General features: G+C 39.6%; 1 protein-coding gene across 11 annotated transcripts in view; it reads left to right on the top strand.

Moving 5' to 3' along the window:
- UTRN (utrophin) overlaps nucleotides 1-18286 on the top strand; it is a 910930-nt gene that overhangs the window by 793499 nt on the left and 99145 nt on the right. For all 11 annotated transcript variants that reach the window (XM_040350827.1, XM_040350824.1, XM_040350828.1 and 8 more), the window contains one exon: nucleotides 5604-5805. In XM_040350827.1, the coding sequence (XP_040206761.1) occupies nucleotides 5604-5805 (202 nt within the window). The remainder of the gene's footprint in view (nucleotides 1-5603; nucleotides 5806-18286) is intronic.

Here is an 18286-nt window from a genome sequence, read left to right as displayed (position 1 = left end):
TGCATGATAAACAAAGTATGGAAACAAATCCACAAGGAACAAGAGGCTCTCCTCCTAACCGCTATTGCTGGGGACAGAGACACCGGAAATTATGTCACCAACTCCTCCCAACGCATTAAGTCCCAGATCACGTGACTTCTTCAAGGAATATCCCTTGAAGTCACGTGACCTGTGACGCAACACATCGGGAGGAGTTGGTGATGTAATTTCCGGTGTCTCTGTACAGGACAATAGAGGTGAGGAGGAGAGCCTCTTGTTCCTCGTGGATTTTTTCCATACTGTGTTTATCATGCAGTTAACAAGATGATACTTTTGTGAGTGTGAATATTGTTTTTTAATAAATTCATACCTTTTTATACAATTTTGGGCGATTACATTTTTGTTTCTCTCACTTTGAGCTATCCCAGAGAGCAGCGGTTATCTACACAACCCAGGATTTATTGAAAAGATCTGAGACAGCAACACAATCCAGTCGGGTTCATTTGAGATTAGGATATCTCTAAGGCACGATTAGACCCAGTGGGGTTGCTTCCTGAGGTGAGCGGGCATTGCACCTGGTGATGGAGATGGTGTCACTGAAAATTTCTTAATTCTTAAATTTCTTAAATTCGTATTTTGGATCAGCACTTTTATTATCACTTCAACAAGTCGCTTATCAATTTGTGAAGAAGACTATGGGGTAGATCCACGTACAATGGCGCATTAGTGCGCCTGGCGTAGCGTATCTAAGATATACTACGCCGCTGTAACTTACTTGTTTTTGTTTTGAATCCTCAACGAATTCGCACCGTAAGTTACGGCGGCATAGTGTATCTCTTGCGGCGTAAGGGCGCGGAATTCAAATGGATGTAATGGGGGTGTGTTTTATGTAAATAGGTCGTGACCCGACTTTTAACTGCGCATGCACCGTCCCTGGGGGTATCCCAGTGCGCATGCTCGAAATTTAACCGGAACAAGCCAATGCTTATGACGGTGACGTGATTCTACGCAAATTCCTATTCGCGAACGACTTACGCAAACAACGTAAAAAATTCAAAATTGTGCGCGGGAACGACGGCCATACTTAACATTGAGTACGCCACCATATAGCACCTCTAACTATACGCCGGAAAAAGCCAAACGAAAACGACGTAAAAAAATGCGCCGGGCCTACGTACGTTCGTGGATCGCCGTAACTAGCTAATTTGCATACTCAACGTGGATTTCGACGGGAACGCCACCTAGCGGCCGCCGAAAAATTGCAGCTTAGATCCGACGACGTATTAAGACGTACGCCTGTCGGATCGAGCCCAGATGCCGTCGTATCTTGTTTTGTGGATACAAAACAAAGATACGACGCAGGAAATTTAAAATTTCAATTTTAAATTACGCCGGCGTAATCCTTTTGTGGATCTGCCCCTATATATTTATTTTTTCATTTATTTTATTATGTGCATTTATTTTTTCACTGATGTATTTGTCACGCACTCATATTTTATTAGGTGTTTGAGTGTTTTGATTGAACTAGCGCATTATTACTCAATCAATTGGCTGTATAGTGTTAGGCCCCGTACACACGGACGGACAGTCCGCTGAAAATGGTCCGCCGGACCGTTTTCAGCGGACATGTCCGCCTAGAGATTTCTGCCAACCAGAAAAAACAATATCGGTCGACCTCTAATCAATGCCATCCCATCAGTGCAGTATCCATTAGTGCAGTACTTATCAGTGCTCATCAGTGCAGTACCCATCTGTGCTTATCAGTGCAGTACCCATCAGTGCTCATCAGTGCAGTACCCATCAGTGCAGCCCCATCAGTGCAGTGTCATCAATGCCCTCTCATCAGTGCCCATCAGTGAATAAGAAAAATTACTTATTTTTTTTTATTTTTAGCAAAAAAGAAAACCCACATTGATGATTAAATACCACCAAAAGAAAACTATTTGTGTGAAAAAAAATTTATAAAAATTTCATATGGGTACAGTGTTGCATGACTGTAATCGTTATTCAAAGTGTGACAGCACTGAAAGCTGAAAACTGGCCTGGGCAGGAAGGAGGTGAAAGTAACCAGTAGGCAAGTGGTTACAAAACATGGCTCATAATTTTTTTAGCTGGCTCCTAGATTTAAAGCAAATTTGTCAAGCCCTGATCTAGAGGGACCTCAAGTAAGTATTAGGGGGGGGACTGAGGGAGCTTCTGCGCACAGAAGGCTTAATACATAGAATGCGTTAAGCAGAGCTTTTTTTCTCAGAAAATAGGTGCAGGAACTCAACCACGACCCCGTTCAGATTTCAAAAACAGTAGAAGGGGCTTAAAGGGGCATTAAATGCCAGGATTGCATTACATACAGAGTGCAGAGTTCAGAGGGTTACACACAGAGTGCAGAGCTGTCACTTGTAAACACAGAAACCAGACTTCTGTGTTTACAAGTGATTGTGGTGAGCAGGCACCAAAGGGTCTGAGCCAGAGGTGGTGGAACTGAGTTCCCCCAAGTTCCCCCTGAAAAAAGGCCCTGGCGTTAAGATAATAAACCTTCTGCCTTTACAATCACTTTAAAGTTTACATTTATACTTTTGAAAATATATTTTAGTTCCACTTTAAGTTTTCACACATTGCAATCTCTGCAAATTTTGACTTTATTTTGTCATGTTGGCAGTTTAAAAAAAAAATCGAATCTCAAATGCTGTGTCTTTGCCCTGGATGACATGTTGTTGGCTAGTAATATTGCTTAAGTCACCAAGAGAACTATTAAGTGTTTTTCTATTTTTGAGGTAAGCAAATGACCGGCTATCAAGCCCTGCCAAAACCTTTCTAAAAGCTTGTGCCCTCCGAAGCCATTCGCTTTTCATTGTCGAGGTGTTGTGATTTATAGCTTCCCCCAGACCTGTCATATTCTGTTACCATAATAGAATGACATTTGTAATTTTAATTCAGTGCTGATACCACGCCAAGTCTGCCTGCTTGCCAGATGAAGTTCCAAACACATACACCCACTGCTACAAAGACAGCCAGCCAGAAAAATGGCTCCTTCTCCCCTTCTGAGCTCTCTATAGCCCTAAAGAAATGTTCCACTAAAAATGACATTGCCGTTAAAAATTAAATATCTTTTTTTGTACCCATTGTTTTGTACTGACTTATTGTCATTAAGAAAATGTAATACATTTGTTATGTGTCTGAATAAATCATTCTGTAGCTGTAACTTAATAACCTGAACTTGGGGTTCCCTAATATACCAACACTGCAAAGGTCTCCCCTATACTCCTTTCTCCTCTTGGCTGTCCAAAGGCTTTGCCCACTAGTTCCAGTTCCTAGAAACCTATTAGAATGATAACACTGTGCAGTGCAATAACACAGTGCAGTGCAATAACTCCAATTTAATACAATAACAGACTTGGGATTTAGCTGCATTATTTTATTTATTTTTTAAATCAATACACATCTGGACTAAAGGGTATTTTTATTTTTCCTCAGTTCGACCTTGACATGAAATTAAAGAATATGTAAACCTAACGTTTCATATTCCTGATATGTGCCTGCTGTACCATGTACTCTTTGGGGGTTATTTACGAAAGAAAATCTTGGAAGTGCAGTCGCTGTAGCTCCGAGGGGGACATGCAAGGAAAATAAAAAACAACATTTTAGCTTGCACATGTTTGGATGATAAAATCAGCAGAGCTTCCCCTCAGATTTACAGCGAATGCACTTCCAAGTGCACTTTCAGTGCAATGTCAAGTGCACTTTGCACTTGTAGTTTGCATTTATAAAGTGGATTTGCCTTCTGTAAATAACCCCCTTTGTATTGCTTCCTTTGTGGGGAATACCTGGTGTTCCTGCCATTTACCGTTTTCCTATTAAAAACTGACCTCACTAAACATTAAAAAGCACAGTCTAATGAACAGACTTGTCCTAACATGCACAGCCATTCAATGAGAAGTTTGGTGTGTTGAAGTTTCTCCTTCCCCAGTTCTCTAATCTCCTTATGCAGCTTAGAACAGAAGGTATGTGATCGCCTAGGAAAAAAATGGTATTAATGTATATATAGAAGTTGTGCCTTTCATTTCTACTGAATTTCAAACTGAATGGGTTGGTTTACAAGGCGTGGGTTTACATATAATTTAAAGCAGAACGTAAAGAGGAAGTAAAGCCTCTGGGAAAAAAAATACACCCTGCAAGACAAAGGCATGATGAGCTAGTATGCATAGTGTCTACGGTGCATGCGCTGTAGACATCGGTGCCTGTATTTTTTGCAAATATCTACTAAACCGTTTAGGAGATATTTCTTGCACCTACAGGTAAGCCTTAATCTAGGCTTACCTGTAGGTAAAAATGGTCTGTAAGGGTTTACAACTACTTTAACTGTATCTGAACACCACAAACTGAAAAATTGCCATTTCATTATTTTTTTTATATATATATACTCAAAGCAAACTCCCCATCATTCATGTCTCAATGCTTTATTGTGTTGAGAAATGCCGTTACCCCTTACCCTCCCCCCTAGTTTTTCTTTCCACAGCCATCTTGAGTAAGGGCAGGTGATACATGTAGCTTTTACTTCCTGGAATGCATCTGCATTTGGCAGGAGGGTGTGCTTAGCAGAGAAAGCCCCTCTGGCCAAAATGATGGATGACATCATTTTGGCCTAGGCCAAAAACAGGAAGAAATTCAAGAAAGGTAAAAAAATAAGCAAAAAACAAGTATACTGTATATTATATATACCTTCCTATCTGTTTACTAAGGATAATAGTATAAGGATTAAAATCAGTTGGTAAAGACTGAGACAGTTTAATTCTGCCGTATTGTCCTGTTTAGTAAATATTTAGTTGACCTCATTAGATCTGCTGTAATTTAAAGTGGATGTAAACCCTCACATATACCTAGTGATGTGAACAACCTCAGGTGATGCACAAAGATGAAACAGATCTATCTACATACGTTTTACATGTATATCTGCTGTCTTCATCTTTATGTACGTTTTAGAAAGTGTACATCATGTTAGAATTTCCACTTCCTCATTCAGCAGTAGCAGTGTGGTGTTGGATTACACTGGGAGACAGCTGATTGGAATTAAAGGCACACTCCCCCCTCCACATAGGCAGACACGTTCAGAGCTGTCCTGTGTGTAAAGCAGCTTTCTGCTAATCTATTTGTAGCACCCATCCTGACACAAATTTCAGGCTGGTTTTATCACGTGTCAGAGAATTTGTCAGAAGTTCTCAGGCTGATAGCAGAAGAATGGAGTAGAAGAAATCCACAGGACTTAGTGCTTTAAAGAGAGATAAGAAAACACTGCAGATGTATGTGCCCAGCTCAAATTTCATGAATCAGGTTCACATCCACTTTAAAGCAGTTATAACAGAAGACCAAGAAAAGGGCTGATTAATCACAGAATAATAAGATTTTCAATACAAAAATAAGAAAATATTCAAGGTCAGTTGAATGTATATAGAGTGAATGTAACCTTTGTCTTTCATAATTCTTCTTTTCTAATCTAAGTACAATCATAGAGTTGTAGAGTTTGTCTTTATAGCACATAATAATTGATGCAGTTTCACAAGCATCTGTAAATGAAACAAACAGTGGTTTATTCATATTCAAAAGTGACTGTTTTGTCTTTTTTCCTTTAGTGGATCTACTGGAACTGAGCACCACGCACAACATTTTCAAACAACATGAACTCAATCAAAACCAACAGCTTCTATCTGTCCCGGAAATCATCAGCATCCTTACCTCCATCTATGATAGCCTGGAAGAAAAACACAAAGATCTGGTTAATGTGCCTCTCTGTGTAGATATGTGTCTGAACTGGCTGCTTAACGTATATGACACGTAAGTTAGTTCTCCATTGATTTTTTTCTACATTAGTGCTGTCTGCTGGGAACAAATTGAAGTATGCACAATAATTTCTGTAATATCAGGAGTGACAGTAGATAATGAAAAATGTACTTGTGAAGCATCTGTTTTTGTCTCCTAGGACTAAAACATGACAGAATACCCTATAGGATCACGATAGGCCTTATTTTGTCAATGGCATATAAAACTACTGTGTCTGTATTTGAAAACCTTCCCCATTTTTGTTGTTCTACATATTTAAGGGATATACAAGACAAGCTTTTATTTATTTTATTAACTACCTTGCAACACATCAGAGGTGAATCAAAGATTGCTCAGTTAGGCCCCTTTCATACAGGCAGTATGATCAGATCCAATAACTCATATGCTAAAAACGATCACAATCCATTATAATCAATACAGCAAAAGCAGCGCTCTTCTGGTGTACTGCACACCTTGCTCCCAAACATTTAACAATTGTTGCACCCTGGGACAGGTGAGTCAAATAATAAACCTTCTCCACTGAGTTTTCTTTGAGGTTTTATCAGGTGTATAGATACGCAAAACCTTCACCACACCTTGTGAAAACTGCTCCCCTCAAAATTTGCACTCACTAGATAAACAAAGTTCATACGCCTTTGGGTCATATCTTTGCAACATAGAATCACTCAAGATCTGGGTCTTCCACCAGTCTCAGTGTCTCGTAACTAAGGGAAATAGACCTCATAGCGTAATTCCTGTTAAGGCTTTTATTGCCATACAAACCCCCCTTTAAAATTGCACTTACAATAAAACATTTAAAAAACAGCATTTCAATATGTAATAATGACCGCTCAGCCTGCACAATCTCTCTCACCGTTCCTTAGATCTCCTAACCATGGTGATGCCTGGGTAGAGTTTGTAGTTGCTGGCAGTATCTCAAGCCACGTGGTTACGCCCAGTTGCGTTTCGTCATTCTGCCTTTGTCAATAGGCGTGGCCACATGACACAGCTTTGTATATTTTTAACAACTTGAGGTGTTAACCCCATCAGCTCTCCCAGCAGCATGAGAAAAAAGAAATAACCGCTCAGGGAAACCAGAGAACCACTATCCTTAGATCCGAACCATGGGTGCAGGCAATGCAATAATAATGCAGGCTTGAAGAAAGAAAGGCTAGGACAGCCGCACTCCAAAAAAATCCTGGTTTATTAAAAATTGGTCACAAAACTACATGCCACGGCCAAAGAACAGAAAAAAGCTGACGTTTCGCACTATAGCTTAGTGCTTATTCATAGCTAAGCACTAAGCTATAGTGCGAAACGTCAGCTTTTTTTCTGTTTTTTGGCCGTGGCATGTAGTTTTGTGACCAATTTTTAATAAACCAGGATTTTTTTGGAGTGCGGCTGTCCTAGCCTTTCTTTCTTCTCCCAGCAGGATGGCTCACCAGTTATCACCACAGACAGCTGGAAAGATGTAAAGAGCTACACACACGGATTGGATCTCAGCACAAACAAATGTGTGCAATCAAATCATATATGGACACTCAGGTCATGCATAATACAAATCGATAAATCTTATTCCATAATTACATCGGATCTATGCATTGCTATTCTCACATATCCCACATATTCTGAATGTAGAATTATATCTTAATTGTTTCATAAGCGATTATTAGTAAAGATCATTATGATTTTTTTAGGGTACCTCGTTATGCATTATTAAGGTGTTGAATCATGTCATTTACATTTGTCTTAAACATTAATTTTAGCAAGTTTTTTATGCGGTGTTTACATTTTATGAATATAGATGTTTGGAGATACAATTTATTAACTTAAAGGGTCACTAAAGGAAAAAAAAATGTTGTTGCTGAAATGACTGTTTACAGGGAATAGAGACATAAAAGTTAACTGATTCCTTTTAAAAACGATTACAAATAGATAAAAAATCAATCATATAATGTGCCTGTAGGTTAGTTTCACTTTTAAACTGTTTTCATGTTCCTGTGAAGTAGAGAGACACACAGAACAAAAACAAACAAATCCAGGGCAGTGTTTTGTTTTTAAAATGAATCTGATTGGTTCTGTTAAGTTTTAGACACACAGTAATGACAGCTTAGACCTACAGTGAAAAGCTCCCAGTACGATGGTTATAAGGAAAAAGACAACCAGGAAGTGTGGAGATCAGAGCAGAATTACAGCCACTTCAAAGCAAAAACGAACAATAAGGACATGAAACCAGTACTGCAGTAAGGTAAAGGAAGCTATTTAGCTAAAAAAAAAAAAATCTTTAGTGATCCTTTAATCGTCCTATGTACGTTTGATGATGTTTTATCCTCATAGATATGTGAGAATAGCAATGCATGGATTGTTTCTTGGTCCGATGTAATTATAAAAAAAGATTTATCGGTTTGTATTATGCATGACCAGAGTGTCCATATATGATTCGATTGCACAGGTTGTTCATGCTGAGATCCAATCCGTACATTATTGAGTGTCTGCTGGCAACAGTGAAACATGGTGGAGGTTCCTTGCAAGTTTGGGGCTGCATTTCTGAAAATAGAATTGGAGATTTGGTCAGGATCAATGGTGCCCTTAATTCTCAGAAATCCATCAGATACTTATCCAGTATGCCATATCATCAGGGAAGCATGTGATTGGTCCCAAATTTATTCTGCAGCAGGACAATGACCCCAAACTTATAGCCAATTTTGTTAAAGAGTAGCTCCAGTCGTTTTTGTGTTTATTAAAAGTCAGCAAATACAAAACAAAAATACATTTATCTGTCCCAGGATCCAGCAATATGTTTACCAGAGCCGCTCCTTCTCTCCGTCTTCTTGCCCTGGCATCGACATCTCAACTGTGGGCACCCGGCTGTGAGTCATGCTGTGCATTGTGAATGGCCCTGCAGTCTTCTGGGACCTGTGACGTGTCCCGAGTGATTGTGGGGAGGGGAGGGGGGAAGTAGAACTTCTGCTCAGATTGCCTAGGCAATCCGAGCAAAACTGGGAGCGGGTACTTGTCAAAACCAGGTAACTCCTCTCCCCTTTTGGAAGCCTTAAAGTGGAACTTCTCCCTTTGGGTGGAGCTCTGCTTTTAAACTTCAGCGTAAAGAAGAACAAAGAGTTATGGTTTGGCCCATAAAGAGCCCTGATCCTAACATCACAGAGTCTGCCTGGGATTTCACGAATAGACAGAAGAATTAGAGGCAGCCTACATCAACAAAAGATCTGTGGTTAGTTCTCTAAGATGTTTGGAACAACAGACCTGCTGAGTTTCTGCAAAAACTGTGTGTAAGTGTATCTAGAAGAATTTGAAAGATTAATGCTGTTTTAAAACAAAGGAAGGTCACACCAAATGTTGATTTCATATGCATTTCTCTGTTCATTTACTCCATTTTGTTGATAAAAAAAAGACAGAAGGCTCTACGTTTATGAAACCATATTTATTTTCTCTTAATTGTTGGTCACTACAGTGGAAAAGTAACTGTAACTACTATAATGTTAACATTTTCTCCCAATTAATTGCATGATATGAGTTGCTATTTAAGGATGCCATCATTAAGATATGCCTAGAGCATTGGCATGTCTGAATACAGCCCTGGCAATAATATAATAGTATTCTTTTATCCTCCATGCCAATATTTTGTTTATTTTTGCAGCTTGGCATTAAGTGCTGCTGCTGTTGCCAAGTTTACTGTTAATCAGTACCACAGTCCTTCAACAGCTCTATTTGCCAACTGTATTACATTTTATGTACAGGAGGCAGTGCTTTTATTTCGTATAGTGCAAAACTTTAAAATTTTCAAGATTAACTTTCATTTACTTTAACAAATGTTGCTACATTTTGTCAAGATCACTCTGTAGTAATCTGTAGTTTATCAGTATCCTGTTGAGTTTTAATAATTCTACATGAGCACAAATGGCAATAGTAATTTCTATGTTATGTAGCAGATTATTAATAAATATGGCAGAACTTGGCAAAGTATTGTATCTTCTGGGTGACTGCTGGTAATTTTAGTAAATTTTGATTGGGTTCCTTTTCGCTTTTCCTGTTCCTTGTCTTTTAAACAGCTCTTTTCTGATGTACACGCATTCTAACTTAGCATCCTTATGGCCCAGCAGCTTTTGTAAGTTACACAAAATACCTGTTCCCTGCAGAATCATTGCTTCGGCTCCCAGCCACCACTTATTTTCTGAGTTGAATGATGGCTAACATCAACACACTTCATAAACTTCCTGTGATCCCTGGCTGTCATGAACAAAACCCCCCAGGGGTTCATGACATCAACTGGGGCTCACAGTACTCCTAGACAGTGTGACTCTCACACTGTGTGACCATTGCAGTCTCCAGGAGGAAAGTCTATCCACCATCACTAGAGAAGAGGACCTGTGACTGCAGAAAAAAAAAAGATAACTATAAAATTATCTCAAAGGGGTTATAAAGGTTAGTTTCTCTTATCGTCCATGGATGGACACAGCTCCTTAAATCTTGACAAGTGGGTTATGTTCCCTGTTTACAGGAGAGGAATGACCGGGTCGAGGAATCTCAAGTTTGGACTCATCAGACCAAAGCACAGATTTCCACTGGTCTAATGTCCATTCCTTGTGTTCTTTAGCACAAAACAAGTCTCTTCTGCTTGTTGCCTTTCTTTAGCAGTGGTTTCCTAGCAAATATTCTACCATGAAGGCTTGATTCACACAGTCTCCTCTTAACAGTTCTAGAGATGTGTCTGCTGCAAAATATGGCTACTTTGAAGAACCTAGAATATGAAATATATTTTCAGTTGTTTCACACTTTTTTGTTATGTATAATTTCCACATGTGTTAATTCATAGTTTTGATGCCTTCAGTGTGAATCTACAATTTTCACAGTCATGAAAATAAAGAAAACTCTTTGAATGAGAAGGTGTGTCCAAACTTTTGGCCTGTACTGCATGTCCCCAGGTATTTCAGTGCCACCCCTGTCCATTTTAGGTTAAACCTGTCTTTGAGCTGAGTAAGATGTTGTTGTGGTATCCCTATGCCCATAGATTCTGATTTAGTCAGGTTGATCTTCAGGTTAGATAACCGGCCATATATGTCAAACTCTCATAAGAGATTCGGTAGGAAGATGTTGGGGTTTGTGAGGGTAAACATTAGGTCATCTGCAAAGACGGACACCTTGTGACATTGGCATATATACCAGTGATGTCAGGGTTTAGTTGTACGTGGCATAAAAAGGGTTCTAAGGAAAGTGCAAATAAAAGGGGCGAAAGGGGGCACCCCTGTCTCGTCCCATTGGTGATAGAGAACAGCTCAGAGAGTACTCCATTGGCTCTAACCCTTGAAGTTGGTTCCATATAGACCGCAGAGACCCAATTCTGCATTTTGTCGCCAAGACCTATGTAATTCAACGTTGTCAGCATGAACTGCCAGTCGACCCAATCAAATGCCTTTTCGGAGTCTGTCCCTAAAAATATACATGATGTTTTGCTGTTGACCGCTATGTGCAAAAGATTGAGAACTTTAGTAGTGTTGTCCCTGGCCTCTCTAGTCGGTACAAAACCCACCTGCCCAGGTTGTTGTATAATCGCACCATATGTTGGCCTAGGGATGGGAGCAAGGTTTTGTAATAAGTGACGGTGAGGCCTTCTGGACCCGGGGCCTTGCCCGGCTTAGCGCCTTTCAAGGCAAGCTGAAGCTCAGGTAGTGTGATGGGATCCTCCAGACTCTCCCGCTCTTCAGTCGGTAGGGAGGGCATAAGGGATGTAGAGATGTAGTCCAGCACCGTTTCCTGAGCGGGCGGTATCTTGTCTAGGTTGTATAGAGAGCTATAGAATTTCCTAAATTCTTGCGTAATCTGTTGGGGTAGTGAGTACTGTGCTTTTCTATGAGAACAGAACCTGTTTAAAAGAGTTTTCTTTTAAAATCATACTTACCTAGGTGGATGCAGTATTGGTCCGATGCTGCATCTGTCCCTCGGAGCCTCTGCACTGAGAACGGAGCGATCAAATATTGCAGATCGCTCGGTTTTCAGAACCCTGTGAGCAGAGAGCTGTAGATTGTCAGTGATTGTTAGTTTTTATCTTATCTGTTTTACAAGATAAGATAAAAACTACACAAACAAGGCCAAACTTCTATGGTAGACCACGTATGATTCATTTTCTTTCATTCAACAAATGTTGAATGAAATCAACCAACCAACCTGTTGAACAATTGGAGGTGAATTGGGGAAACACTCCTGCTGAGCTATTGTATTCTCACAGCAGAGATACTTCCTCACCATCAGAATATGTTCATCAGCTATAGCTGGCAGCACTGACCAAGCAAACAGATCAACTTCTGTCCAACCAGCTTGCCCTCAGTTTGATTGAAAATCGACTGGTCCCTGCTGAACAGGCCAAATTTTGATCCATCTATCTCCGGTTTGAGACATGATTTTCTGGGGAATTAAACCACAATTCAGACATCACATCTATTTATTACTACTTGTCTGTTATTGCTGTTTAAAGTATCAACAATGTATTTGTTAATTGATAAACTTTAATATACAAAGTAAGGTATCCGCTTTAAAAGGTGTATACTAACATATTTTAGATGTAATTGTAAATCGGTGGCATACAGTATATTAAAATATACTTGGCAATCTGAAATCAGTTTTGTATATTGCTTAAGTGCAGTCCATCTCAACAACTTTAGATAATTAAACAGACTTTACGAAACATCTGCTTGTTTCATGCTGTTAGCTTAGACTGCAATTACGGTAGCTACTCCTCATACTGAACATGTTGACAGGCCACAGCACGGCCCACTTGCACAGTAAATGTTCAGCAAAGGCAGTTGTTAAAATCCTGACAGGAACATTTGTGTGTTTGACAATAATGAGGCCACACTCTGCTGTAAAATTAAAAAAAATCAAATAAAGCAGGGCGCATAACTTTTGATTGGTGTGTAGAATGTCCTTGAGAAATCAACTTTGTTTGGTGAGCCGTAGTCATTCCTTGTCAGCTAAGTCTAAATAAACTATTCTAAAATGTCTCTGATAAATTAATCCGGAAATGATTTTTACTCTTTATCTGGAAATCATACAATATAACAGTTTTGAAAAAGACTAAAGCTGGCCATACGTTAGTAGAGATTTTCGAACGTATATGCATATGAAAATTCCCATTCGTACATTTGATCACTTGATGAATGTTGAACAAAAGCACTTCAAAATTTAGTTTGCTTTAAACATCCAATTTTGGAATGAATGTAATTTCCCAAACAAAAAGCACAATCACTGTTTCTTTACATAAATCATTCTTAAATATCATGTATACCACAGCTCCGCTTGTGACCAAGCCCTTAATGTTGTTTTCAGGGTTCCTTTTTATTCTGTGCTTGCTCCCTATCTTCCACTGATGTACCTCATCACTATGAGTGTAGACTAAGCAGTGCTGGTATTTCTCATCAAACGCTCTGCTTTATGCGCAATAAAATTCCCATAGAGCTGAATGTGTCTCCTCGTAGATGTGTAGTCCATCTCAGGAAAGGGTGGCTTCAATCACATGCACAAAGGGGGCCTAGGAGAACAAATATAGCCACCCTAAGGCTAGGTTCACATCTGTGCCGGTGGTTCCCACTGTGGGTCCGCACCTTTTCTCGCAGCCGCAACCATCCACGCAGAATAGCGCACTGGGTGCGTGCAGGGGGCATCAATCCTAATGGCACACTGCACACATTGGAAATCACACCCTCACCGGGAACCACACTGCACTTAGAGTTTCTGTGCGGGTTTGGTCTAAAATGCTGCAGGAACCTTTTCCCTACGTTTCAGGAAGCACAGCAGCATATTTAAATAAATGGTCTGCCATGCCTGTGCAAAATGCGGCTTGCAGAGACGCATATGTGTGAACCTAGTCTAAAACAGGAAATTGGAGAACAGCTGAAAAAAAATCTTCCATTTGAGAGATGAAACGATGTAAGAGAGAGATAGGAGGTGCATTCTACTTATATTTAAACACATTTTTTGTATATTTATTATTTTATAAAAAAAGTTTAGCATTGCTGAAATTAAATGTTTTATATATAATTATATAAAAGTCTTAACAGACAAATAAATGATAAAACCATCATGTGGCCCCAAATGTGATCTATATTCTGACAGAAGAATGCCCCCCCCCCCCAAAAAAAAAAAATATATATAAAATGTATATCCAAATACTTAAAAATGATCTGGTCAGTCCAATCCCAAGAAAGGTTAGTGTACTCAGAATAAGATCACAAAAAAGATTCAGAGCTTGTTTACACAATCCCCGGTTTCAATGTGCAGTATTGCATGTGCCCTTAACAAACATTGCCATGATTTATGATCCTTTCTTTTTTTTTTTTTTTACTGAGTTGCATTTAAGCAGTTATGATGGGCACATTTTAAATGTTTTGTTGTGTATGTTTTGTTAATAAATAAATACAAAGTTACACCCTAAATAGTACCCATGTCCAGACTGTGGAATAATTTTTTTATGAATTAACAAGCAGTCAAAGAGCTTTAAAATAAGTCTAGCATTCTAGCTGTTTATAATGTGAATTTAAAGGCGAAGTATATCCAAAGCTCGTTTGGCTGTACTCCTCCCATGGATCACAGGTGTGTAGTTGGTTTTGCATTCCTGTGACTCGTTTTCAGAAGAGAGTGGACTGACACCCGTCTCAGCCTCTTAGCAAGCTGCTGAGAGCCTGTGTCGGTCGCCCCGCCCCCTCCACAGCCCAATTAGCGAGGAGCGGGCAGAGCAGAGAGCTGTGACTGACAATCTACAGCTCTCTGCTCACAGAGCTATGAAAACCGATGCTTGATCACTGGGTTCTCAGTGCAGAGGGGCAGGAGACAGATACAACATCGGACCGATACTGCATCCACCTAGGTAAGTATGATTTTGAGGATTTTTTTTTTATATACTTCTCTTTTAAACAGGGTTTGTTCTCATAGAAAAACACAGTACCTTTGTTGTGAACTATAAAAATGTATTTCTTTACAATGCTTATAGATACAGAGATGAATAAGACCTTGTTTTAAAGTGAAGTTATTGCTTGTTCAGAATATGTAAATATTTTAGTGTGCAAGATCTTGGCACAGTTTTTTTTAACCTTAATTTGTTCCTTAGTTTCTAAACTTCTCTAAACATTCCTAAACCTGTTGTCATATGTTGGATTTTATAAAAACAAAAGAGATGAGTTGTCTTAAATAAAACCACAGTTATTATGAAGCGATATTAATCTATTGAACATGCTGTATTCATATAGTGCCTACTCTCATCTATCAACAATGTGAGAAAATTAGGTGTATATTATACCTCATATATCGTATATACTCAAGTATAAGCCAACCCGAATATAAGCCGAGGCACCTAATTTTACCACAAAAAACTGGGAAAACGTATTGACTCGGGTATAAGCCTAGGGTGTCCATCCACATGCCTCCCTGTGCCTCACTTTGTCTCACTGTGTCCATGTGCATGCCTCACTGTGTCCATGTCTCACTGTGTCCATGTCTCACTGTGTCCATGTCTCACTGTGTCCATGCCTCACTGTGTCCATGCCTCACTGTGCCCATGCCTCACTGTATCCATGACTAGACTGACGCTTAACATGGGAGTCTATATAAGGGGTGCCCGGCTTTGAAATATCTGTGCTCCCCAGACGTAGGTCCCCCAGACAACAAACTTGTAGAGGAGAAATGGGGCTACATGTGTGCCAAGTTTGGGGTCCAGGGGACCTAAGACCGGCCCTTCCTGGGTCCCCAAATTGACCAGAGAAATTGCAGTTTAACATGGGAGTCTATGAAAGGAGTGCCCGGCTTTGAAAAATTGGTGCTCCCCGGCCGTAGGTCCCCCGGACATCAAACTTTGCACAGGAAGAGTGGGGCTACATGTGTGCCAAGTTTGGGGTCCAGGGGACCTACGGCTGGCCAGTACCGGGTCCCCAAATTCTGGGAGATTAGGCGCAAAAAGGTGACTCGAGTATAAGCCGAGGGGGGCATCTTCAGCACAAAAAATTTTGATGAAAAACTCAGCTTATACTCGAGTATATACTGTATACTGTCAGTATACCTATAGCAAAACTCTAATGCCGCGTGCACACGATAATTTTTTGGCTTGTAAAAAACAAAGGGGAAGTTCCATTAGGTTGGCGCCACCCTTTGGGCTGCTTTAGCTGATTTTGTGTTAGTAAAAGACGATTTGCCCTTTTCTGTCTGTTACAGCATGATAAATGTGCTCACTCCATTACGAACGGTAGTTTTACCAGAACGAGCGCTCCCCTCTCATAACTTGCTTCTGAGCATGCGTGGGTTTTTCATGTTGTTTAAGCCCACACGCGATCATTTTTTACAACCCGAAAAACAACATTGTTTAAAACGTTGTTAAAAAATGCAGCATGTTCGAATTTTTTTTTGTCGTTTTTCAAAACTCGAAAAATTATGTGAAGCATGATTATTTTAAACGACATTTTTTAAAAACATTGTTTTTTACATGCCGAAAAATGATCGTGTGTACGCGCCATAAGGCTGGGTTCACACCTAATACCGAAGCGGCTCCCAGCAGGGGTTGAGTGCGTCCCCGTTCACCGTTTCAGGTCCTATTTCAGTCAAAATTTTGGGCTGAATTCGGACCTGAAATGGACCAAATGACACACAGGGCTCCTGTACAAATTTGCATTGGATCTGCAGCAGAGATATGTAAACCCGCTCCATAGAGAGCCACTCAAAATCTACTGCTATTGCGAATTGGATGCGGGGAAACCCACATACAATTTGCAATGGTATGAACCCAGCCTAAAGGTTTAATCAAATATGTGCAAAAAATTCAAACAAAATTCTTTTTTTATGAATCCTATAGAGTTTTGCTCTAAGTATACTTATATATAAGGTATAATATTACACCTAATTTTCTCACATTCTTGATAGATGAGAGTAGGCACTATATGAGTACAGTGTGTTCAATAAGTTAATATCGCTTCATAATCACTGTAGTGATCTTTTTTGTTTTATACGATTTACAAGATGCAGTATTCAGGATTATTATATGTGTGGCAGTCTGAGTTTTCCATGTGTTCCCTCTAGTACTAGGTTTACACAATTTGTATATGTTAAACTATAGAAATGATGTGCCACACAGATAAAAAAAAATATTAAAAGCTGTCCTGAGTCCCCAGGTTTAGTAATAATGCTAAAATTCTCTGTATAAGCATTGCCATCTTGGAATGCAAGGAAGACAGAGACAATTGGTCAATAATCAGGATTTCAGGGAAATCCCATACATGCTTTTCTGTTGCTTGGTTAGCCAACTACAGCATGGGAATTACTTGCAGTAACATACAGCAGAGCACAGTAAGGGATTATAGTGACGAAATTGTGATGTCACTAGAGTAGAGAGCGGCTGAAACTACAGATGGACTTACTCAGAAGTCAAACTTTACATAGAATTCTAGGGACAATATGCTCGATGCACACAGTACAGATTTCAGTACATCTACTGTGCTCCTATCACATTAGCCTTAATACTTCGAACAGTACAGCTACACATAAATATGTATGTAAATGCCATTAAATGGTACCCTTTCTGGCAAAAAATAATTATTTTAGTAGATGGAGGTGTCAAAACTGTATTATAATTATATATAAACCTTATAAATGTATATACTGTTCTGGTTGTTGGGTATAAAAGTCTCCAGTTTTGAAGCGGTTAATTGAGGTTATTTCCCAGTATTAATGTAGCAGGTTGTAAATTTTTGAGCCAGCTAGACAGTCCAGCTCTGTTGCTTGGCAAGATAAAGGAAAGACAAGATTCTGATTTAATTAAGTCACTTGGGTGCTTGGCTAAAATGGCTGAGAGGGGCTGAGATATCGTGGATTGTGTGAGAGGCCAGTGGGAAAGGACCTCTGCCGATTTGGATGTTCCCTGTCTAAATTGAGGTCTGCTAATGCAGTCAGAAGATAAATGAGTCCCAAACGGCACCACATCAATTCTAGATGCATTTCACATGCCGTAGGTGATTGCAGACACTTGAATGAAATTCTTTTTAAAAACAATAGGATGCAGTCTGTGAATTAAACATCAGTAATCATAGTGCATGTCTGTGTAGTGAACATGCCATGCAAGACTGGTTCTGGACATAGTAGGACTCTAGATAAAAATGGTTAACAGTGTCCTTTACACAGTCAGCAAAGACAGTTCTGCTTGTTTGGAGATACAGCTTATTATAAAGTCCTTTTGCAATCCACAATACACATTTTACTTACCAGTTACAATATATTTTACAGACCACACAAAGTCAGTTTACATTTTACAAAAGTTTCCAAACTTGTAAGCTCTTTTCTGGGCATGCAAAGGTTTTATACCCGCACTGTGATATAAGGCCTCATGTACACTTCTGCTGCTAAATGGACGTTTAGGAGCAGTTGGGCATTTTTTTCAACTGCTCCTGAACTCTTCTCTATTTTATCTTATCAGTACATGTACACAGGGTCGTTTACAGTCGTTCCTAGG

Source organism: Rana temporaria, chromosome 4, assembly GCF_905171775.1.
Source record: "Rana temporaria chromosome 4, aRanTem1.1, whole genome shotgun sequence".
Taxonomy (NCBI): Eukaryota; Metazoa; Chordata; class Amphibia; order Anura; family Ranidae; genus Rana; species Rana temporaria.
The sequence above is the reverse complement of the archived record's forward strand: the minus strand, read 5'-3'. Positions and strand labels throughout refer to the sequence as shown.